Source organism: Lygodium microphyllum, chromosome 7 (genome assembly GCF_053477565.2).
Source record: "Lygodium microphyllum isolate KBCC chromosome 7, Lygodium_microphyllum_v1.1.10, whole genome shotgun sequence".
Classification (NCBI taxonomy): domain Eukaryota; kingdom Viridiplantae; phylum Streptophyta; class Polypodiopsida; order Schizaeales; family Lygodiaceae; genus Lygodium; species Lygodium microphyllum.
The window spans coordinates 3,086,744-3,111,947 of record NC_141141.1 but is presented as its reverse complement, the minus strand read 5'-3'; the positions used below and the strand labels follow the sequence as shown (position 1 = coordinate 3,111,947).

Genomic DNA, 25,204 nt, shown 5'->3' with positions numbered 1-25,204 from the left:
TTCGTATCTAGTGGTAGTCGGATCTCAAATCAATCTTGGTGAAGTAGCAGGCTCCCTTGAGCTCATCAAGCAAGTCATCAATTCTAGGGATAGGATACCTATTTTTGACTGTGATCTTATTGAGATCAACCCATCCTTTTTCTTGACCAATAGAACCAGGGAGGCATAAGGGGAAGAGCTAGGCTTGATGAATCCCATCTTAATGAGCTCCCTGACTTGCTTGGCTACTTCCTCTCACTCACATTTACAGAGTCGATACGGGGGTTTATTGACTGGTTTGGCATGGGGCTCCAAGTCAATCGGGTGGTCTACTTGCCTCTTAGGTGGGAGGGTGGTGGGGGGTTGAAAAAGATTTTGGTATTCAGCCAAGAGTGCCTTTAATGCTGCATCTTTCTTCCAAGAATTGTGCTGGTCATCAAAATCCTTATTCAAATGCAAAACAGAGATCTATTGAGTGCTTTTTAAATTCCTTTTTCAGTTGTCTTGCTGTTATAAGCCGAAAATCTGCATTTTCTTTGATGCCTTCCAAATGTACAAGCTGCCTATGCACCACAAACTCCACGTACAGTTGAGAGAAGTCCATAGAAATCTTCCCCAATTGCTTCAGCCAATCACAGCCTAAGACAACATCCATGGGGCCCATATCAAGTGCAATTAGGTCCACCACTGCTGCATAATTTCTAGCCAACCTGAGAGGCACTTGTGTGCAAACGTGGGTGCTTATCTCTTCACTCCCATTAGCCACTTGGACTTTTAGAGGTTGCTGTAATTCAATAGGAATACATGTGAGGTGGGCAAGGGTGAGTTTGTTCACAAAACTGTGTGTGCTACCACTATCTCTGAGGATATATACATTCTTGCCATTAATGTTTCCATGAACCTGGGAGAGTGCTCGGGCTCCTAGAACCCGTCCATGCATCCATGGAGATTGAGCAAACTGATATGGGGGTAAGTGGGGGGTGTAAAGTATCAATTCCAGTCAAGCCAAATGTGGGGCTACCACGGGGTCGAAAGGGAACCCATCTAGAGAATCATAAAACTGATTGGGGTTAAGATCCTCTTCAAATTTTGCATTTTCAACATGTGTCATCATCAGTGGTGTGTCATGTGGGTCCTCATCCACTCTATCACAATCTTCCAACACATACATGCTATTAAACTTAACAATGGCATTTTTAAATGGGCATTGGGATGCATGATCATGTGTGTATTTATCCCCACACTTAAAGCATAAACCCTTAGCCTTTCGGTCCTTGACAACATCCGGGGAAATGAATCTTTGGCTATTCGAACCTAAAGCATTCTGAGTCTAACTTTCAGCATACTTTGTGTCACCCTTGGGCGGAGGTGCTCTCCCAAAACTGCCATGTTTTCTCTCAGGATTAAAGTGGGATAAGTTGGTATCTTGGGGCTGCCATTCAATGCACTATTGCTGCGATAATTTCTAACATATGGGGGTTGCCTAGTGGGGTATCTTTGCTGTCCTGAAATGGGATGCATGCCCTCATTGCGACGGTATTTCCTGCCATACCGTTCATCCAACTCTATGGCATCAAACAAGGTGGCTGGATTTTGAGCCATTACATCAACTCAGAGATTCAAATCCAGTCCATAAATGTATTTATGCAGTTTGGCCTCATCACTGACAGCTTCCACATACATGGATAGGTTCATAAATTGGTTAGTATACTCTCGCACGGTGGGATTACACTGGTCAAAATGATACCATTGCCTTGCCAAACATTCCTTCTCTACCGAGGAGACAAAAACTTGACCCATGTGCATCTTGAAATCTTCCCAATCATGAAATTGCTGGTTTTCCCTTTGAATGTACCTCCACTATGTGTGGGCAAAGCCCTTTAAGTGAAGGGAGGTAAAGACAATTTTGGCCTCATCAGTACGGGGTAAATGAGGAAGTAGGCTTTGAGTTTAGAGGTCCATTCCTCTAACTCAGCTAGGGATGAGGATTTCCCATTACATTTAGTGAAGACAATCTTGCCACGTAATTCATTTGGGCCCTACTGCCCATGCATGCCATGTGCTCCATTCTGCCCATATATACCTTGATGCCCATACATGCCTTGCTGACCAAAATGTACCTAGATGCCATGCTGCCCATGCATTACATGTGGGCGAAATTGATTATTAGGGCCTTGCTATGCAAAATTTCCATGCTATCCGTGTGCACCTACATTAGGGCCTTGCTGCCCAAAGTTTCCATGCTGCCCATGTAGTACATGCAAACCAAATTGAACATTGGGGCCTTGCTGTCCAAATTTGCTATGTGCATGCTGCCCATGTGCACCCTGCATACTATGCTTCCCGAAATTTGCATTTTGCCCTTGCATATAGCTTCCACTATGGGGGAGCTATTGTCCCAAGGATGGGCTGGAAGGGCTCGTCACAGGTGAGAGGAGGATGGGTTCATCATGTTGCATAGAGGGCTCACCTAGCTCATAAGTGCTATGGGGAAAACCATGGGTGCTACCAAAACCTTGCTGGCCACGTCTCGTCTCCAAGGGGGGAGGGCGGTTGGTCTCACGAGGAGGACCATGCTCCTTGGGCTGAGCCGAGGAGGGTGAGAGGGTGGAGATGAGGGTGCCCATGCACTCTATGAGCAAGTCCATCTTAGCCATCATCTTCCTATGATGCTGATCTTGGAGTTTTCCATTTGCCTATGGTCGTGTTCCAGCTCTCGATGCCGCTTAGCATGATGGGTCTCATGTTGGCATAGTGTGTCGTTAAGCATAGCAAAACGGTCCCTCTCTCGAGGGCACCTTCTTCAAGTATGTCTTCACAATCCTCTTGGGCAAAGCTAGGATAATTCATAGATGCATGGGAATCTCTGATCTCGCGTTGGAAGTCCTCCTGGGCCTTGGCTTTAACCTTATGACTTGCCATACTAGGTGTAGTCCACCGGACCCCCTGTCACAAAACTGTAATATCTCGAGCTAGGAAGCTCCAATTGTCGAGCTTCTTGATTTGAAATGGAGCCCTTGATCCCCTATCTGAGGCCATGCAAAAATATTTCTCACAGTAAATATGTAGAATTTGATGTAATTGACTTTTCACAGCCGAGACAAGGTACACCTATCTCCCACTGCATACATCCACCATACATCCATCAAGTCATACATGTTCTCTGCCAATACATGTGCATTTAGCCATCATACATCCACCAAGTCATACATTTTCTCTACCAAAACATGTGTATACATCCATCATACATCCATTAAGTCATACATTTGCTGTAGATACATGTGCAAGCTGCTTGGATGTCAATGATTGGGGCTCGGGCCACCAATTTAGAGTACCTACACCAATAAACAAATTTTGGGCTTCGGATCATTGGGAGGTGGGCAAAGTTCCCCTTGAGCTAGGTTGTGCACCCCTTCAGGGTCTTTGATGGCAGGGGGGTCACCCCTCTTTTATCTTGCCACCTTGCCTGGCATCGGGCTTTTCCTCACCCGTAATATACATGGTAGACATTTATTATTAAGCAACCAGCACGATATGCATTTACAAATTGAGGATTGGGTCTTTCATGATATGCATGATCGATAAGGAAAATGGAATGGGGAAAGGGGTTACCTCTGCAAATCAGTGATTGCATCTCTTACCCTTTCTTACAATTTTTTGGCTTAGTGATCAAGAATCAAAATCAAGCACGGCTATGGGTTAGGAGTTAAATTCTCAGCCAATAGGAAAGCAATTTGAAGTGTGCTCAGTAATGCATGCATTTCAAGAAGTGCATAATGGAAGAAGGCAATCAATAGGTGATCCATAGCTTCAGCCTAAACAAGAATTCATGTAATTCTTTAATCTCTCCAAGCAAGAGGTTGGGCTCAGCCAAGTGGTTGGAGAAGAGAGACCAATAACTATGAGACATACCTTGCTTAAGCTTGGGGAAGAGGTAGTGGCTGCCCACTCCAAGAAATTCATGGTTGTCCTCCAAGAAATTCATGCTTATCCTTCTCGTTGCTAGAGGCCTTGTTCCTCGCCTTTGATTTCACCGCAAAATCCTTCTTTTGCTTCTTGACACTCACCACCTCCTCCACAAAGCCATTGCTGTCACTAACCTCCTCGATCTCGATGGCCTTGCGCACATGCATTTTCCTCCTGACTTCGAATGAAATCGAACCAAAACTCGCACCTGCCTACCTGCTATGAAATGGTGCCAACACCCTTGCAAAAGGAGGCATAGCGGGTGTTTCAATGGACTACGAGGATGCCATTGATGAGCAGAAAGCCAAAAGAAGCCGCACAAAAACAATTTCTTATGCAAGGTGCGAGATGATGAAAATGTGGGAGGATTGACAAATTTTTTAGAAAAAATGCACGGACGACAGTTTACCGGTAAGGGGAGAGAGAGAGGATCTGAACTACCTTGTTTTTGTCCCGTTTTGCCTTTGATTTGAGGCTAAAGTTGCAGAATAGGAGGGAGAGAATCGTGGTGATGCCAATTAGGACCAGTCAAATGTTATAGGGAGGCCCACATCACGGAGCCTCCACATGTGGTCAAACCTCCAGTGAGCTCCCCAAGAAAGGCTGCAATAGTCTTCAAAAAGGTTGACAGCTTGTCTGAGTACTCCCTGTGTACCTGTGGGAACTGTGTAACTAGGATTTTCTAACTGTGAAGAACTATAAGGAACCTAAATCTAAGGGAAGAAGAAGGATCAAGGACAAGGCTCTGATACCAACTGTAACAAAGGAGACCTAACTAGCCTAACTACGAGAGAGGAGAGAGAGAAAGATTACAGGAGAAGAAGAGGGGGGGAGAGAGAGAGAGAGAGAGAGAGAGAGAGAGAGAGAAAGAAAGTTATATTAACATCTTCTAAAGACCAAGACTGGCCTATGAGACAAACTGTGATACAACTGATGAGGTCCAGCCATCCAAAATAAAAGTGCTGAATGAAAAGCTAAAAACTGGAAACTGAAAATACGATGCTGTGAGTGTGATACGTGTCGTATATGTGTATGTGCGTATGTAGCTCTGGTACTCTAGATAATGGCTATAAAAGGGGAACAAATGTCGGCTGTGATAGGGGAACAACTGTCAACTGTGATAAAGTGGTGCGATGTGTATATGTAACAGATGCAGGGAGATATACTATCCTGGGATGTAGTAGCAGTCGTCGAAGTCGCTAATAGCAGGTGATCCCTCCTGGATGCAGGATGTGGTACATCGGCGGTGGAGAAAGAGCAAACTGGAGATTTGAGATCCAATGTGTCGAGTGTCGTCGGATCTCAGTCTGCTGTCGATGTAGATCAAGAATCCTCCGGATCTCCTGTCGGTGTGGCTGCGGGGTTCAAAACCCCCGAATCCTCGTGCGGCGTCGGGTACGCTGGTCCTCAGCCTGCTGTAGTGTGAGCCCGGAGGTTTGGCTGGAGGTTGGTATAGTAGCTCTCACTTTGTCTGTCTGAAAGAACTGTGTAATAGTCGTTTGGGTGGGCCCCTCTCTGATTGGGACCCGCTGTGTGCTCTGCTCTCTGATGTGCCATGCCTCTCCCAGAAAACGGCCAAATGATCTTTGATCCATATCAGTCATACATCCCTGAAGTGAGCTGCTCAATGTGTATCTAGATCTCAACTCTGAGTATGCCGGGCATCTGAGAACAAAATGCTCCTCACTCTCCACCTCTGATCTGCAAAGGGGGCATATCCTCTCCTCCCGTGGGATGCCATTGGCTCTGCCACTCTCAATCATAAGCTGATGTGATGATACCGTGAGCTGTCCAATAAGAACTCTCAATCGATGTGGCATATACATCTGCATATATCTCAGAATCTCTATGAATCCCTGCTCTGATATGCTCAAGAATTGTGTATAATAATGTGCCATCTTCGATGGCAGTGGCTGTGCAGGGCGCTGACCCATGTCCTCTGTATATAAATATGCCATATCTCCTGTCTGATGACTTTGTTCCTCTGAGAGAGAGAGAGGGTGTAAGTGGGAGCCTGAGTATCATATAGAAGAGGTGGGAGTCTATCAATGTCTAGCCCATGTCTGTCAAACCAAGCTCTAGTCTGTGCATACCATGATGTGGTATCCCCCGCTCGAGCCATCTCCTGAGATGCCATATATGCTCTATATGCAATGCGATCTCTGTCCATATCCGGAAATCTGTGTAGGAAGCAGACTGTCTGAAATAATGCCTCGACTAGCATGGGCGGTGTGGCAAGCTCTGCTCGCACAATGTCATGTGGGACTGAGGCCTTGCTGCGAATCAATCTAGATATCATGATCACTTGAGGTCTCTCTATCAATGTCCATACATAATCGGCAAGGCCTGGCCCCCATATAGCTGCTCCATACATCAGTGCTGGAGTGACTAGAATATCAAAGAGCCACCCCTTGGTGCGGGGCTCCTGGAAATGTGCCTGATAACACTGTCGCTCCATAAGAGCCAATGCTGAGTATCCTCTAGTGAGGCGGTCACGAGCTGCCTGTGTCATCGAGAAAGTCCCTGAAGCTGCTGTAAAGGTGACTCCCAAATATACATATGATCCAGTGACCTCAATACTCCCTCCTGCTGCCATGAAAATACTCTATCTGCGTATCTGAGCTGATGTATGGAATATAAGAACCTTGGTTTTACCAAGGTTCACTGTCATGCCTCTCTGTATGCAAAAATCATCCAATGCTAATAAATGCTACTGTAATCCCTGAGCTGAGTCTGAGACCAACACAATGTCATCTGCATATAGTAAGATATGAACTGTGGCTCCACTGAGATCTATACCTCCACTGGCTCGCTGTTGAATAAACTCTGCTATCTCATCAATGTATAGCCCAAATAGAGTCGGTGAGAGTGGGCATCCTTGTTTCACACCAATGGTGCTCACAAGGGGATCTGATATACCTCCCGGACATCTGACTCTGCCAGTAACCCGCTCATATATAGTGCATAAATACCCCACATCATGTCATCATCCACCCCCAGATCAAGTAGGCGTCTGAAAAGCATCTCTCTCGGAACCATGTCAAAGGCTTTGCGGAAATCCACAAAGCAACAGTACAATCTCTGTTTCTTCACTCGTGTGTGGTCGATCAGACAACGGAGAGTGAAGATGTGGTCTATGGTAGAAAATGCCCGTCTGAACCCTGCCTGTCCGGGTGCGCGCATGCACTCTCTCTCTGCTAGCGTGCTGAGCTCCTCCTCCATCACCGTGCCATAAAGTTTGGACAAAACTGGCCCAATCATGATGGTCCTATATGTGTTAGGATCCATAGGATCCCCTGACTTGTGGATAGGTACAATGGTGTGCTCTGTCCACGAGTCAGGGAACCCCTCAGACAATGCACGGTTGAAGAGGTGAGCAATGAGTGGAGCCAATGTGTCTTTGCCATATATAATATGCTCTGCCTGAAGATCAAACTGGTCTCGAGCGCGGCCATGTTGTAACCGTGAAATAGCATGTTTCACCATACTAGTGGTGAAAAAGGATGAAATACCCGGTCTCGGTGTACATGGTGTGGGTATCAGCGGCTGTGCGGGTACATGATATAAACTCTGTGCGTATCCATGCCATACTGCAGGGTCATGTATCGGTGTGGGTGAGCGTGGTTCTCTGATCTGCCTCCATGCCTCTGCACAGTCTCTGCTCATAAGAAGGTGGTATATATCCCAATATCTCTCCTCCTCCCATTCCCGCTTTTTACGGCGGGTCAAGCGGTGCATGCATCTCTGCGCCTATCTGTGTGTGATCTCTCCTCTGGCCTCCAAATCGCGTAGCTGTCGACGTAGATCTCTGCACTCATCATCATACCACCTGTTCTGTGGCATGGTACCGGTCCGAGGGGGGTGCGTGTATGTGTGATGTGGAAAACTAAGTGTAGCAGAATGGTGCAGAATGCGTGTGATATCAGTGGTCAGTGTATCAAGGGGTGCGTATGGATCAAGTGATGTGATGTGCTCCTCTAGATGCTATGAGTAAATATGTGAGAGCTTATGAGTGAAGTGTATGGTAGTATGCATGTGGGGTATGATATCTGCAGGTGGTGATGGTAATGAGGTGAGGAGTGAGAAACTGAGAAAGGTGTGATCGGCACCGAGTGGAAGTCTCCCAAGGTCGAAGGACTCGATAGTATGCATCCCATCGATCGGTTCGAGCAGATAATCTACAGTACTCTCGCCCCCCCCCATGTGGGAAGCATGTAAGACCTCCTGAATATGGCCATCGTGCCATCCTGTTATAAATAACGAGATGATGTCTACTACCAAGCTCAAGTAAATGCCCTCCATACCCTGTGGCGTCTGGCCCAGTATCTGCTGACTCCCTACTGATCCCCAACTCCTCAGGGTCTAATGCTCTCATGATCTCTGGCTGCTCCATATCAAAACTCTCACACTGTTGGCTCTGTGTGCGCCTGTTGAAGTCCCCCATAAGGAAGACCTCACCCAAACTAGAATACAGAATAATGTCCTCTGAAAGCTGTGAATAAGGGGAGGGGGAATCTCTGGCCTGAATATCACCCTGCGTAGTAGCATATCTGGACCCTTGTGGTGAAAAGTAGCATACTGCCATATAGATCCATCTCTCATCTGATATCTGTACTCTGATCCATATGTAACTGGCCTCCTCATCTCGTCTCACTAACTGGATATGTCTCTGTATCCTTTGACGGAATAGAACTGCCACCCCTCCTGAGCCCCTAGATGTGCTATGCCTAGTAGTAGCCTGGTATGCAGATACCCACTCAAATCCTGTAATGCATGGAAGCCCTCTCTCTGGGCTCTCATGTGTCTCTGTGAGGCATATAACATCATGGTCGGGTAAAATCTCCTCAAGTCTGTCCGGTCGTGACCATAGGGAGCCGTTGCAGTTCCAAACTACCACACGTATCGGGGCTTTTTGTACAGTCCTCTGCCCCATCTCATAGGCCGCGCCCCCCTATTTAGTGGGGCGTCCATCTATAAAAATCCGGCCATCTCGATAGAAGGCCTTACGGCCTTCTCTACATGCTTGGAGTATCTGTGGCATGCATGCTTGGAGTATCTAGGTCCTCATCCATGAAGATGGAAGCCCCAGTCATCCCTCGGAGCGAAATCCGCTTCCGAAAGAAAGCGGCTCTGTCCTCCGGTGTGCTCATATGTAATATCAGAGCTCTGACCCTGGTAGTATCTCGTCCTGCACGCCATGCCTGAGTAAAGGGCATGCTCGTGTATCCTAGTCGGGTGCATAGCCCGCGTGCGTCCTCCTCCGGAGAGGCCCCTTCGGGGAGCCCGGTAATACGCACGTTCAATCTGTGCGCGTTCCTGAGCCTCTCCTCCTCTAAGGTCTCCTAAACCCGGACTACCTCCTCCTTTTTATTTTCTTCTTGGACCTCCTTCTTAATGTTCTTCTTCACTACCTCAATCCACCCCTCCTTATTCCCTTCTAATTCTTCCTTCATGTTTGCTTTGATTTTTTCCTCCCATCCCTCTCTCGAAGCCTCAACTTCGGTTTTAATGCATACCTGGAGGTCCTCTCGGCATTCCTTTGTGATAGCCTCTCGGAGGTCCGCTTTGAAATCCGCGTCCTCTCTTGCCTCCCGTAGATGTGACACTTCCATTTGTAGCTTGTCTAGGTCAGTTTTGAGATCCCTCTTCTCTTCCGTGAGTGTCTTCACCATCTCCTCCAGTCGCCGGATCCTCTCATAGAGCCGGCGGGTTTCTTGGTTCAAGGCATTATCCGCATCCTTCTTGAAATCTTTCTTCACCTCCTTGATAGCCTGGCTGATTAGAAGCTCCACGTTATGGAGCTCGAGCGGCATGTCGCCTCACGAGGAAAAAGCCCCCTCGATAGACCTGTTGAATGTCAGAGAGACCACCTTCAATGAAGAAAGTTTCCCACTTTTCACCTCCTCCTGAAACTGCACATCCACAAATGCTGTCCCAGCTTGCACATTCCGAGAGCCTTCCTTCTGCAATGCCTCTAAGCTTGACAATGTGTAACCCTTTGGAAGAACTCCCAATAAATAAGCAATTAAGAAATGTCCTGCCTTGTGCAGATCTATGCCCGAGGCCAGAGTAAGGGCAAGTAAGATGCCAAGCACTTGAATTTGATTTAATTGCAATGTCTGCCACATAACCAAGCCACCCAAGGCTGCATCAATTTGTAGATTCCTTCAAACTTCTCCAAGTGTAGAGTCCACAGGAGACAAAAGACAGTCTGTCTCTATATTATTCAGTCGCAAATCTGCAGGAGAGTATAACCTCTGTGGGACTTGTCTTGCGGAGACCTGTACTATTTGTGGCTTGAAAGACTCGGAGATCTTTCCTATCACCTGAGACAGAGAGCGCTGGCCACCTTTTCGCCCGGCTGCTCGTCGGACACTGGTTGTGTGCTCATCTTCTACTGCTTGTTGCCATGTTTGGTGAAGTTCACGATGATAAAGTCAAATTGATTACGCAAGGTAGCAGGCCAATCGATTTATCTGAGAGCTTCACGCAGAAGCCGGGACAACAGTTTCCCATTTCTCCATCGCTGTAGCAGGCGCTTCCACAGTCCGTGCCTGTCCCATCGTGCTTGAGAGAGAGAGAGAGAGAGAGAGAGAGAGAGAGAGAGAGAGAGAGAGAGAGAGAGAGAGAGAGAGAGAGAGAGAGAGAGAGAGAGAGAGAGAGAGAGAGAGAGAGAGAGAGAGAGAGAGAGAGAGAGAGAGAGAGAGAGAGAGAGAGAGGAAGAAGGAGAAGCCTTGAGAGCTAAAGAGAGGTGGAAAAGAGGAGAGAGAGAAAGACTACAGGAGAAGAAGAAGAGGAGAGAGAAAGACATGAAGAAGAGAGGTGGAAGAGGGGTTTCTTGATAATTCCCCCCATGCCTGAGGAAACCCTCTTACACCTTTTATACCATCAATGTGATTGGTATTTTCCCATATGTCCAGTTCATTAAAAATATAGGAGCTTTGAGGGACTTAGAGCTAGTAAATAACTCATATGAAACCCCCAAAGACACCTGTTCCTAACCCATTCAAGAGTTAGTATGCCTTACAAAGGTAGGAACTACAAGCTTAGTAAAGAGCTTGTGAAGGAAACTAATTTGGCAAAATAGCCTTGCTTTTTTACATGAGTTCTTGCTACACATTAAGGATTATTTTTCCAAGGAACCAATGTAAATGATTAATCATGAAAGTCGAATTTAAATGTTCCAATAATGCATTACCTTTAAAAAATTGTAATGCATTAGATGCACATATGAGAAATGGGCAAACGTGGCCTTGATGGTTCTATCCTATGGATGGGTGGATCCAACAAGCCAAGTAGCTTTCTAAAGTTTAGGATAATTAAGAAATTAGGATTAGCAAACCCTAATACTAGGTTAGAACCTAGATCAACTTTGTTTTAGGATAATGTATCGATGGTTGTGCCTTGGCAAGAAAACAAGCATTGATATCTATGGAATAAGTGTAGAATCGATTCACCCTAAGGTTTGTGTCAACTATGAAGTGATTAGCTTGAGTCAGATGGTCTTAGGTATGACTCTACAAGCCCTATGAGTTAGTCGAAGTCTTCTACATCAACTTAATGTGTGGAATCTCTAATAGTCTAAACAATGTTGTCTAGGATTTTAAGCTTAGAATGCCTATCAAGATGTGTCCCTTCTTTTAGGGCATCAAGGGGAATCTCACAACCCATGTCAAAGCTTATTCTTTTGAATTATGGATTGTGGGCAACATTGTGAGTCATGGGAGAGAAAGAAAACACAAACATCAAAAGAAAGTACCAAATACAATCATATTCAATGAGAATATTAGATTATAAAAGTCCATTATAGCAAACTGATACAACTAATAGCTAAAGGCTTAAGGCTTTGTTGATTATGCACTCTTGCCAGGTTCGATGGTAATCTAAGCATAGATTCGAGATGGAGAACAATGAGTACAAAAGCCTTAAGTGCTCAACAGCTATGAAAATGTTAGAGGGTAAGATGATTTGTTCATATTTAGTGTTGGAACTCGAATAGTCAAAACACACATGGGTGGTTCATCTTGGCTTACCACCAATGCAATTCAGTTGATCCAACAACCACTAAAAGGATTTGAGGTAGTAGCAACGCCGATTAGCGATGGCGGATAGCAGCGTCGCTATTGGTGTCACTATTTGCGTCGCATTTGCGACGGGCCGCAGGGAAAAAATGCAGCCGAAATCGAGCGCGGTTTTCATTTCGCGTTTGCTCCATTGTGAGTTTTGAGAGCGAGAGCGAGGGAGAGAGCAACTGTCGTGAGAGAAGGAGAGGAAGAAGACTTGCCACCGCCGCTGTCGCCGTCGTCATCGCCGCCGTTGTTTGCGAAGGAGAGGAGGAGCCTTCATCGCAAAGAGGAGCCGCCCCACACTCGCCATATCTCATCGGTGAGTCTCCCTCTCTCTTTCTTTTGCTTGTTCAAGGTTTAAATCACTCTCTTTTGCTTGTTTAGGAGAGGAAACGAAAGAGAAAGAGAGGGAGAGGGAGAGAGAGAGGGAGGGAGAGGGAGAGTGCATTCTCTCTCTCCCTCTCCCTTTTGCTTGTTTAATGTTTAAATCACTTTCTTTTTTGCTTGTTTAGGAGAGGAAACGAGAGAGTAAGAGAGAAAGAGAGGGAGAGAAAGAGAAAGAGAGGGAGAGGGAGAGGGAGGGGGAGGGGGAGGGGGAGGGGGAGGAAATGAGAGAGGGAGAGAAAGAGAAAGAGAGGGAGAGGGAGGGAGAGTGCATTCTCTCTCTCCCTTTCCCTTTTGCTTGTTTAATGTTTAAATCACTTTATTTTTTGCTTGTTTAGGAGAGGAAATGAGAGAGAAAGTTAGAGAGAGAAAGAGAGGGAGAGGGAGAGGGAGGGGAAGGAAATGAGAGAGGGAGAGAAAGAGAAAGAGAGGGAGAGTGCATTGTCTCTCTCTCCCTCTCCCTTTTGCTTGTTTAATGTTTAAATCACTTTATTTTTATGCTTATTTAGGAAATGAGAGAGAAAGAGAGATAGAGAGGGAGAGAAAGAGAGGGAGAGGGAGGGGAAGGAAATGAGAGAGGGAAAGAAAGAGAAAGAGAGGGAGAGGGAGAGGGAGGGAGAGTGCATTCTCTCACTCACTCTCCCTCTTGCTTGTTTAGGAGAGGAAATGAGAGAGAAAGAGAGAAAGAGAGGGAGAGGGAGAGAGAGGGAGAGAAAGAGAGGGAGAGGGAGGGGAAGGAAATTTAAGATAGTAGACTTATCGATAATGGTATGCAATGTGCTTTGCCATGGGCCACGTACATTGGTGATTCTTTAAGATGACTTAAAATTGGTCATGTCCTTCATAATGTCCAAGTAGGGGATCTAATTGTGATATGCATAATTCATTGTTTTTGTATTAACTTTATAGGCATAACGAATTAGAAATCATGCCAACTAGTCAACGGAAGGACTAAAAGAAAATGATACCCTACCTAATGGTCATTACGGTACTTCATCAAAATGAACCCAAAAGTATTGTTATAGAAGAAGAATCCCTTAAATTGAGTATATGATATTTTCTCTTAGGTCTTATGACTATGAGTAGAATTGATTGAAATAAATTTTATTACTATAGTTGATAAATTTCATAGATGGCATTAATTTTAATACGCGATCCTAGGACAAAAAAACCACATTTCTAAGATGCTTTTTGTTGAGACTGATTTATTATTAGACTAAGAGATCCTCAATGATGCTCAAAATGGATTACTTATACTCAAAGCCCTCTAGTGCAGTTTTTTACAATAACGAATAATTATCTTCCGGGACAAACAAATCCTTGAGCATGATACAAGGCCGAGATATAACATTGGAAAATCTCTCAACTACTATGTAACTTGACGTACATCTCCATAAAGCTATGGTCAACTTGATGTACATCTCCATAAATCTCTCAACTACTATGTAACTTGACATACAATGGAAGATTTATGGTCAACTTGCAACTTGATGTACATCTCCATAAAGCTATCCATTTAAGCCTCGTTTACTGTAATGTAGATAAGATGGAAAACGAAGAAGGTCTTATTGTTCAAGACCGTGAGACGTATCTTAATTAGCGTGTCCCATGTCCTTGCTCTCAATGCAAGTTGGCAATTAAACGAAAACGCCGATTGTCTATAGAACACGTATGACGATTTGGCGAGTTTCAATCTGAGATCATTGATCAAGCGATTGCGGATTTTCAGCAAACGGTAATTTGAAGTTAATATTAATCAAGCATTGTACTCGCAAGCTAATTGAAAACCATACACAATAAGATTGGGTCTTGTTGGCAAATTTTCTATCCAGGGGGGTGATGTCTCGACCCAAGGGGGAGTGCACCTTTGCGGCCAATTAGAGGAGTTCGTGGACGTGTGATGGATGGATTGCAGGAGCCAATCCACCATTGGCAAGGCCCATCTATACTGTCAATGCCAGAGGAGACAGACAACCTTCCTGACCTACCTATAATCTTGGAGCCTGAGATGGAGGCAATGATCGATGCATTGATTCCCATGGATGTTGAGACATCTGACCTGCTTAGAGAGGAAGCATCCATACCATTATATGATGGGTGCCGAGTATCTCGGTTGAAGACATTGCTTGCACTCTTAAGTGTGCAAGCAAAATATGGTTGGAGCGATACGAGTGTAACTGAGTTATTCAGGTACCTTGCACATAGGCTTCATTGATTTTTTTTTTTACAGTATTATTGCAAACATTTGTGCTTTTTCCGACATGTTTTACGGAAGCTTGGCATAGACTACAATAACATCCATGCATGTATCAACAACTGCATACTGTTTCGAGATGAATACGAGACTATGGAGACATGTCCAAAGTGTGGTGCTCACAGGTATCGACAGGACTTGCAAGAGCAAACCATCCCTCAAAAAGTTCTCAGACACTTTCTGCTTATCCCCCGCATAAACCACATGTTTCGTACGTCTGGCATGGCAGAATAGGTCCATGGATGGAGTCCAACGAATATCAGCGGATTCGCGTGCATGGAGCCACATTGACTCTACCTTCCTAGGCTTTGCGCGAGAGCCAAGGAATCTTCGGCTCGGTCTCGCCATGGATAGTGTGAACCCATTTGGTCTGCGCTCGACTTCTTACAGTGTGTGGCCTATAGTGCTTGTCAACTACAACATCTCTCCATGGCTTTCTACAAAGAAAGGACATCTCATCCTTAGCTTGCTCATCCCGGGCCGCTACAAAGTAAAAAATATGGATGTGTATCTTCGTCCATTAGTCGATGAGCTTAAGATTTTGTGGGAGGAGGGGGTCACTGTGCAAGATATGAGCAGGCGCGATGGTCGGCTCGGTCAACCAACATTCGAGCCATTCTCATGTGGACGATGCATGACTTTCCGGGATTGGGAGAGTGCTCAGGTGAGCAGACCTCCATTCTCGCTAGTAATATCTATATTTTATTTCATTCAATCAAGTATTCACTAGGTCGTGGCTCGCCTTACAGGTCTGGTTACCTCAGGTTATCATGCATGTCCATTGTGTGGGCCACAGTTAGTCTCCCGAAGGTCACGAACCATGAAGAAGATGGTATATCAAGGACACGCTGCTTTCTTGCCGGAGGATCATGAACTCAAGGAAGGTTTTCTTGGACGACCTCCAGCACGTATGAACGCTGCAAGCTGGTATGAGCTGAAAATGGTAAACCCGGAATCACATCCAAATGGAATGCGACGGTTCTCAGTTTTCTACGAGTTGCCATATTGGACCCACTTATAGGTCAACCACTTGTTGGATCCCATGCATATTTTCAAGAATGTGGGCAGCTTGCTATGGGACCACATCACAGGAAAGAGAGACACTATAGGGTCACGAATGGATTTGAAGGAGGTAGGTAAGATGGAGGCGCTTTGGCTGCAGTCGAGTGCTGAAGGGGGAGTGCAGCTTCCTCGTGCTCCCTGGGTTTTGTCTACCAAAGAAGAGCGTATTGTGAAGCAAGTAATCAAGTCTATCCGCACTCCGACGGGTATGATGCGTTCTCTCAGGTCCGCATTTTCTAAAGATGACCAATTGTCTGGGCTAAAATCCCATGATTGGCATAAGATATGTCAGGTTTGTGAACAGAATGGATTGTAATTAGCGTGGACATTTTGCAATTTGAAAAGTGGCCATTATTCATAATGCTTTCTCATTTGTGGCAGTTTGTCCTACCGATTGCGATCGCAGGATGCCTTACTCCAGAAATTCGCGGGGCCATTTACAAGTTGTCGACTTTGGTGCAATGGATCTCACAGAAAGAGATTAAGACGTCCTCTACTGAATCCGCAAGGCGGGGAGCAATTGAGACGGTCTGTCTCTTTGAGAAATACCTGCCCACTAGCATGCTCACGATACAAGTTCACCTTCTTGTGCATCTTGTGGACGAAGTGGAGATTGCTGGACCTGTCCATACGCGATGGATGTTCTTCCTGGAGTGCTTCATGAAAACCCTGAAAGGCTTTGTGCGACAACGAGCTCGTCCAGAAGGTAGCATGGCGGAAGGTTGGTTGGTGTCAGAGGCGTTAGTGCATATCTCACAATGGCTACCAACGGTGGAACCAGACAATGAAATGCTATGGATGCTGAAGGACGATGATAGACTGACTGGAGATGTGGTGGTTGGAAATGGGGTAGAAAAAAGAATGGATGCCTCAATGGAAGAGAAGGTGAATCGCTTTTGTATGTTGCACCATGCCTCCATGGAGACGTGGCTCGCCAAGTACCAGATTGCAAGGCAAGATCGAGAGGAAGCGCGAGCTGAATTCTGACGCAGCACGTGTCATCGACCGATTCGATATCCCGAAGGCATGGAGGAGATGCTGCGCTTTATGTCAACACGATGGTTGCATGGAGCCTTGACTGCAGCATCCAGCGAAGGGAGAGAGGTCTCAATGGAGGAGTGGGAGTTCTCGAGGGGATGTAGTCCAAAGGTGATGAGGGGTTTAGAATGTGTCATATCTAAATTTGCTTGCTACATCTAATTTGAGTGTTTCAAATGCGCAGTACAAAATATATAGTGCAGCGTGGTCGCGCGGATGGCATTTTCGCATGGAGCATATTGACAAAATGCGCTCCACAATGGACTGTGGTGTCATGGCAAGGTTTGAGCAAGAGAGCCGGCGATGAGCAATGGATCCGAACACGGTTGTGGATGAGATAGAGTATTTTGGAAACTTGCAAAGTATTATTACGGTGGATTACCGTAGCTTCTCCATGATACTATTCGATATTTGTGCAGTGGTTCAAAGTAGTACTTGGAGGAGCTGGAGCAACAGTTCGATGAGGTCCATCTGGATTTCTCGAAATAGATTCTGAAAAAAAATGGATGGATGGATGGATGGATTTGCGCGACACCTTTGTGTTGCCGGCCCATTGTGAAGATGTATAAAGAGTCATTTGCTTGCTAATTGTAATACGACATGGTTTATGCCACAATGGTTTGAACTCGCTTTGTACGTGTTTGTGAACATGTAATCTTCTATCCAAACCCCCGACAACCTCAATGGTGGTATGCTATACCTTCAACTCCTCGAAGTGCGAGAGTATATGATCAAAGCGATGTTCTAGGCATAGATGAATAAAATATGCAAATAGAGGGGTCGATATTACAAGGGGTGGATGCCACTGCAAGTTTGGAGCCCGCATTGGCGGACGGAGATGGAAATACAGAAGTCCAAGAATTTTTTGAGAATGAGGCAGACTCGTTCTTTTGTGGTGACATGTCTATCGACCTTCCAGTGTATGCAGAGTTGTGTCAGGAGATTAACATGGGACCATAGAATATTTCATTCTTGGAGAATTGTATTACTCAATTCGTTGTTTAGATCTTCCATAAAGGTACATAAGATATGCATTTTAAGAGGGATTTTTCAAACATGATTTATATTACTGTGCTTTGTATAGTTTAAATTGATTATTCTAACACCATTTTTTATCTGTGTAGGTGACATTTTCAGGATGAGTCGAGGGATGAGCGATGAGGAGTTTCAGGACATGATGGCACGCATGTCTCTAGATTAGCTCGTGAGATTCAGAGAGATGGCAGACCAGGAGCTGTCTCGTTCTTCGTCAAGGCACTCTTCTAGATCTGCTTCAGCGCGATCAGATGCTTCAGCTTTGAGCAGACGATCTTGACGCTCACGACTTGGGCCAGAGGGAGGGACTGCATCGGGATCAGGGGGTGCTGTTGTGGAGACACGGACGTGGTGTCTCCGTCTCATCGTTCAGCTGGAGCTGCGTCACTTCTAGGATTTGTCACACCTGTGAGGACGTCTACTCCAGTTACTCTGGCTTTTGCATACCCGTCAACAGGTGGAACCCCCTTTGGTGGCACCCCTTTGAGTGGCACTCCGAGAGAGGGTACCCCCGTCGGTACACCAGATGTACAGGGGTCTCCTGGATATGCCCAGGAGCGTGGACGGAGATGGGAGAGGACCCATCTTAGGTAGACTCCTAGGGGTTATGGATACCTAGTTGATAGTAGGTCAGGAGCGGTTATCATGAATAATGAGGGGAGGAGGGTGATGGCTCGCATGAGGGAGTTGTGCCAACAAGTTTTTCGGCACAACGTCCTGGATCATTGGAATAACATATCGGAGGAGAGTAAGGACTACATAGTAGCATCCTTGCACGAGGAGTTTCCGGTGCTAGCCGCAGTAGATAGATTCTCTACGGGCTGGATGATGGATTGCATGCGCGCATACATGTCACATAGACGATCCGACGTACGCAAGGCAATCAAGAGTGGGGCTGCAAAGCCCAAGTGGTTAGATGCAGACGATTGGCGCCGACTGAGGGAGGAGGCTACAGATTCGCCAGGACGTTGGAGTCAGCACAGCAGCGGGAGGCAGCGAGGACACGACTCGAGGCCGGAGTGGTGCATCATCTTGGGAGTGGCGGCCACATGATATATTTGGAGGAGTTTGTAAGTTTCTCTTTTGTTTTGCTTATTTGTTTTTTTGAAATATTCTTTGTACTGACAATCATGTTTCTAACACTTAGCATTTTGTTTTCTTTGCAGCACTCCATTACAAATCGCGATCCGCAAGGCCTTGAGACTCGATATGCAGAGAGGCACGGTCTCAATGCATTGATCGACCGATTGTATAGATGCGGCGGCCCTGTAAGTCACTCATCTTTCTTGTCTGTAGTTACCATGAAATATTTGAATGCATTATTGTATGGCGGATTGATATGTTGTTTCTTTTTCTGCAGAATCCGTTCGATGCTCCTTTGCGGCGGGACGAGCTTTCGGGGGACGAGGATTTGTAGCTCGCCCTTGGATCCTTGGAGCTCACACACCTTTAGTTTTTAGTCGCCTAATCTATGTAGACATTTTCTATGTATTAGTGATGTCCTTTCATAATTGTACCAATCGCATTTTATGCGATCATGTATTTATTTCATGTATCAATTTTACAAAAAAAATTTCCCCTCTTACCGTCACTATTTGCGTCGCAAATTTACTGCTCGCGTCGCTATTGGCCTCGCTATGAGCGTCGCAAATTTACTGGTTGCATCGCTATATGCGTCGTTATCTGCAAATAGCGACGCATATTGCGACGTTTCTATGGCGTCGTCAATAACGACGCTTTTTGCGACGACGGGGGCAAATTTTGTTGTTTGTATTTTCGTCGCTTTAAACGTCAGTATAAGGTCTATATCTTGTAGTGAACCAATATCCATATGCATGATATGGAATGTTCTAGGAAAACACCAAAGAAATATTGCTTTTTCCTTTGGGCACAAGGGCTTCTACCCTTGAGCCCCACCAAAGGGCATCACCAAGCCCCATTGATAGATGCACTTGATAACTTGTCACTCGATACTAAAGTGTCGAGTGGATACTCCATTATCTTCATTAACTCTTTCCCACTTGACTAAACATACAAGTCTACATTAGCCATCTAATAGCCATATGGTCTACGAGTTTAGACACCTTACAATTTCTAAGCTAGGAACCCTTCCAATGTCCATTGACCATAATGGCTCTTGAAGCCTTACAATATGGGGTAGTTAGAACATAGGCAAGTAATTGAAATGTGGGCATTTGAGTAACCTCCAACAAGGAGAGCTTTTTTTAAAGATTATAACAAAACCACCATCCACATTATGTTAGATGCTACAAAAAGCCTACAATGCTTTCTTAAGGTTTTCTCCAAGCTTATAGAATTTGTTCAATTTCACATTGAGTTGTGCCATTGGTTCCTTTTGCCTTTGCTTTAATTATCGTATCTAATGTAGAACACATTCCAATCTTGAGCTAGACCTACTTGTAAGCTAAGGGACAACCAAGCATGGAAGTTCATATGTGAAGTTCAAATTCATAACACAAGTATTCATGCATTTCACACGGACCTTTAAAAGAAATAAACAAGGTATTGTTGGGGGCTTGGATCACTTTCCTTAAGGCCTTGGTTGGACTTGGCCTTTGATTAACATGGAAACAAAAATTGTCACATGCCATCCTGCTTGAGTTTTGGATTGGTTGTGTATTTAGTATGACCTATAACAGATGGGCCACTCCTAGGTTAATCAATTGACCTAGTTGATGGAGTTGAAGTTTGCATTGTGTGGCCAAGGTGCTCTTACTTACTTCCAAAAATTTTGAGACTTGGTGCAATGCAAGTAGTGGATCCAAAATTAGAGCTACTTCATTTTGCCAAGGTCACTTGACTGCCACATGGCAATGAAGTGAGGAAAAGTGGCTAAAAATAGTTGGTGGGGGGAGGGGGGGATGGCAATGGGACATGGCAACCAATTATATAAAATGATTGATCATTAGTCGAACTTACACATGGTAGAACATACTAGAAACCATGAACTCCACCTAGTTAAGTTCTTTGCCTAGGCATGTCATGGTGCTAAAGTTCAATCTCATGTCCTAGGCACCAAAAAGGTAGTGGAGTTTGAAAGCACCGAAAACATAGTTCGAGTTTGAAAGGAGATTATAGGGAAGATATGATTAAACGTAGGTGAACATGGACCCCATGTTCGTTCATGTGGCACAATTGGAAAAGCAAAGCTAGGTAGAGGATAAGCATGACGGAGTTCTTGACTTTCTCAGCACAAATGGGACTCGAATGAGATATGAGGGTACATGAAACCAAATACCAGAAATGCAGTATGTACTTCGAGCATAGTGATTTAGCTTAATAACTAGATCTGTGATTATCTGTAGCAGGGCCATCAGTTTTTGCTTAATGAGTAGATCTGTGATTTTCTGTAGCAGGGCGATGACAAGCGTCGATTCATCAGCCTGGGAGAGGCTCTCTTACGAAAAGGTGGTACTGACAAGTTTTTGGGTGCTGCAATGGCAACATCGTCTTTTAGAACCACCAATGGCTCACAATGTTGCCCTCTGCTGGCTTTCTCAGGCACCAATTCTAGCACCTGCCAGAGCTCCCTGTTGGTGGATTGGTCGATTTGCAACCCGTTCTTGCTTTCCGGGAGGCCTTTGCCTCCTTCCTCTCTGACGGAGAACCGATCGTTCTCAGGCCCCAGTTTTAGGTCATTTTTACCTCCTCCGTCATCCAGCTCTGGGTTTCCTGCGTCCCTAAATTGCACAACAGCTGAAGATGCCTCTGTGCTCAGACACATGAAGCTCCGCTTGTTTGCATCTACATCTGTGATCTTATCCAAAGCTGGTTCATTTCCACCGCTCATCTCTTCTTTCTCGAATTTTCTCTTATGGCCTTGCGCCTGCTGGACTGTGCAGCTTTGTTCGTTTGACAAGCTGCCTTCAATGGCGTTGGGTTTTGGCTTTGTGACGATGTTTTTACTTGCGCTACCTGCAAATCCATTCTCCCAAACCATAGCCATAGCCACTGTGATGAGAAACTGGCCCACTGGCCCTGAGGATTTGTTCAGTGCAATAGAACGCACTTTCAGATCAGAAATTAGATCTTTCAGGTCTTCCTTGACCATCTGCGAGTCACCATTGGGCCTTTCGCAGGTTTCATAATTTGCAGGATGATGACATACCCTATTATGACCTACGCGGGAGGATAAAAAGATTAAAGTGAGCCAGAACCCCATTGCTATGGGGTTCAATCCTGCACAAGTCGAATCAGTGATGTTGATTTTGGTTGCATACGTGCACAACAGCTCCAAAAATTCAGCTTGTGAATGCTCATTAGCGTTTCCCATGAGATCTTGGATATCCCTTTCTTCGGAAGCCCAACTAGCAATGCTTTTAAGGACTTGATCCTGAGAAGATTCAGTCGTTACGGTTTAGCCACTGGCGCTATTCCACGAAATGCTTTTAGTCGAGGTTAGAGACAGCACTTGCCTGAACGGAGCCGTTGTTCCGTTGATCTTCTAATGCTTTGTTCAAATCGGAAATGAGCTTTGGAATGAAGGCTTCCTGCAACCGTCCTCCACCTGCAATATTCTGGTTAATGATCAAGGCATCACTTGAAGCATCGGAAAGATGGCGCGATGCCCTATTGTTGAAGCTTGCTGGAAGTCTCCTGTGCTCTTCTTGCTGGGATTGCTGCAAAGCACTTTCGTTTCTTTGGATCGACACATCCGTGCTATCTGTAGTTTCGTCATAGGTTTGATTGCACATGTCTTTTTTAATGTCTCTTAGTCTACTCTCTACGCTTGTCAGCAGTTCATAAAGCTTGCCAGCCGCTTGACGGGCTTGCACAATTTGGCTATGCTCGTTACTCAGCTGTCTTTGTGTCGTTCGTAGCTTTTGCAGGGCATCGCATAACCTTTCATCTTTCTGCCTAAGCTCTAGTTCAAGCTCACAAATACTTTCTGACTGACGGTTCAGAAGACATTTTAGTTCTCCTTCCTGTGCCGTCTTCTCTAGCATGGCTCGTTCCAAGGCCTCCACATGTTTGCCTTTCTCTTCAAGCGATCTGCTCATGGCCTCTGCTTGTCTAGCCATTAGCTCCATCTCTTTATTCTGAGCATGCATTCTCAATTGTAGCTCCCTTGCATGTGCAACGGCTTCATCGTTTGCGGCTGAAAGTCTTTTAAGGGCAGCAGAATTTCTAGAGTCCGCTTCCTCTATTAGCCTCTTCAATCTAGAAAATATTGTGGCTGCCGCACTGTTTGCTTGACGTTCTTTCGCAAAAGCAATCAACGGTTGGCACATGTTGCCTGCCAGTTGATTCACCATTTCTTCCACCTCAACTCTCAAATCCAGTAAGTTGTTCTTCGTTCCTAATGTTCCAGTCTCTTGCAACTTTACAGCTAGTGACATCAAAGCTTGATAGCTTTGTTCGGCCACACGGATTCGATGAGTTATCCGGCTATCTTGTTGTCTCATATCGAGAACCTGCTGATGAAGATTCTTCAAGTTTGCAAGGTACGTCTTTTGCAAAGAGTCAATAGAATTGTTACATTCCTGAAATTTATCTGCGATCACCATTTCCTGAGACCTCACCAACTTCTCTATCATCTTCACCATACCAAGCAGATGCCGCAGTTCTTGCTTTTGCAAAATTGAGAACTCCTTTATCTCCTTAGCGGCCTCTGCTTTCACGTCTACTGTCTAAAAGCAGTGCAGAGGTCAGTCGTCATGTGAGTGACAAACTTTAAAGCCTGATAGAATAACATCTTCTTCCAACGAATCTCCTTCAATAATGGAGGTAGACCTAGCCTATCGATTGTGAGAGTTACGAACCTCATGTAATCTGCCATGAATCGATTGGCTCGTTCTCAAATTAGTAGACTGGCAATTAAGTCCTGATCTTATGTCATCAGAACACAATGCCGGAGGCTGCAAGCAGCGGACTGAATCAATAAGATCATGTGATCAAGCTTTAGGCCTAAACCATAGTACATACAGAACATTCTGTTTGAAAGCTCCCGTATGCATACAACATATTGTGCTTGAAGGCATTCTGGCTTTGGCAATGACACAGAAACGGAACTTCTTCGGCCTTCGACGTGTATTTCCTCCATTTTCAAGCCTACCAAACGTATCAAGGGGACAGACATGGAGTTGAAAATGTCGTTTGCCTGCAGGCGCGGGCACGCAATAACAGCCAGCAAACAGCATCATGCCAAAGTTTCTAGCATAAATAGACCAAATGCATTATTCAAGGGATTATCCAGTAGAAGATAGAACCATTACCTCTGACATGCCTTTCAACAGGTCGCCTTTCAACATCTGAAAGCATAACTTGGAGGCAGAAAGCTGCTGCCAAGCAGACCGCAGCTTTAAGTGCAGATTTGGACGAACGTGCGTTTGCGGACATCCGCTCTTCCACCTGACGTCCATTGATCTGAGGGCGGAAAAGAAAGATAACAATTTACTGCTAAAGTGGGAAAAGCCTGTGAGTCTGTGAATCGGAGACTCTGACAGCGTGCATCAGACTCCAGAGCGACCTTTACAGACCTTGCAACTTGCAAGTTGCGGTAGAGCCACAGCTTCTGATCAGGAACCCAGGGATTCATAAACACACGGAATGAATTATGAGATACCTTGCTTGCTGTGGCAGGATGTTTATCGAGAGAGTCAGAGACAGGTTTATCATGTAGCAAGGCGATGGAATCGTTTCCTGCAACTGCCTGCCAAGATACTAGAGTTATGGGACGGAAGAGAGAGTATTTACTTTAACACTGTGAGGACCTTAGTTAATGTAACCAGGGCCAAATAGATAAACTGCAGTTTACTGACAATGCGCAATTGCTTAAGGAGGAAAGAAGGCGCCAGTTGTAGACAGCCAAGACAGGAGAAATACATATTCAGTCCTGTTCTCTGAGTCGTTTATCTTTTCTTCACTTTCCTTTCACGAGTCCATTTAGGATTGTTAAATTTTGGTGGAGACGGTGTTGCCGACACAGTCATTGACTCACTATTGCATGACATTGTCTCGTGTTTGGTATATAGATTTTATTTCTCTAGCACATCTTTGAGTTCTTTGCATTATTCTTGTGTTTTCTATTTTCTCTCTCTTCTATCTTGTGTTCAAGAGTTTATTTCAACATTTTTCAATGCTTACGTTGTTACATCCATTTCTGACATGGTATCAGATTTCAAATTCTACATTTGTGTTGCTATCCTTTGTTGATAACTAATCATCTGTGTTTGTTACAATGGGGCAACTCGTTTCTAGGACTTTTCAGCCTTCAAATATCTAATTTTGCAACTATGATCACCTTCCAAGCTACGCTGACTACATTTAATGATGTTGCTACTTGCATTTATTGATTTTTTTCATTATTTTAGTGTCAGCAACATCATTTAATGCTTCCTTGTGTGCATTTTTAACTTGTAGCATTTGCATTTTTAGCATCTTGGGCTCCTAAAGGTCT

The 25,204-nt window shown here is 45.1% G+C and overlaps 1 protein-coding gene across 2 annotated transcripts; it reads right to left on the bottom strand.

The window, feature by feature from the left end:
* Positions 1–20,491: 20,491 nt before the first annotated feature.
* On the bottom strand, positions 20,492–24,667 carry LOC148033129 (uncharacterized). 2 transcript variants are annotated; one of them, XM_087680855.1, is made up of 7 exons: positions 24,567–24,667; positions 24,285–24,457; positions 24,021–24,171; positions 23,765–23,905; positions 23,568–23,663; positions 22,221–23,435; positions 20,492–22,138 (listed from the first exon to the last, which is right to left on the bottom strand). In XM_087680855.1, the coding sequence occupies exons 1-7, from the start codon at positions 24,630–24,632 to the stop codon at positions 21,119–21,121; spliced, it is 2,862 nt and encodes a 953-aa protein (XP_087536981.1). In that variant the 5' UTR covers positions 24,633–24,667; the 3' UTR covers positions 20,492–21,118. The 2 variants fall into 2 exon arrangements, with proteins under 2 accessions (XP_087536981.1, XP_087536982.1); XM_087680856.1 differs by having other exon boundaries at positions 24,371–24,457.
* Between the last annotated feature and the right edge of the window lie 537 nt (positions 24,668–25,204).

Coding starts and splice junctions, on each gene's coding strand:
- LOC148033129 (XM_087680855.1), bottom strand. CDS start 24,632: ATGTATTTCTCCTGTCTTGGCTGTCTACAACTGGCGCCTTCTTTCCTC. Junction 24,172..24,284: donor CGCAACTTGCAAGTTGCAAG/GTCTGTAAAGGT, acceptor TTCCGCCCTCAG/ATCAATGGACGTCAGGTGGA. Junction 23,436..23,567: donor TTCATGGCAGATTACATGAG/GTTCGTAACTCT, acceptor CACTGCTTTTAG/ACAGTAGACGTGAAAGCAGA.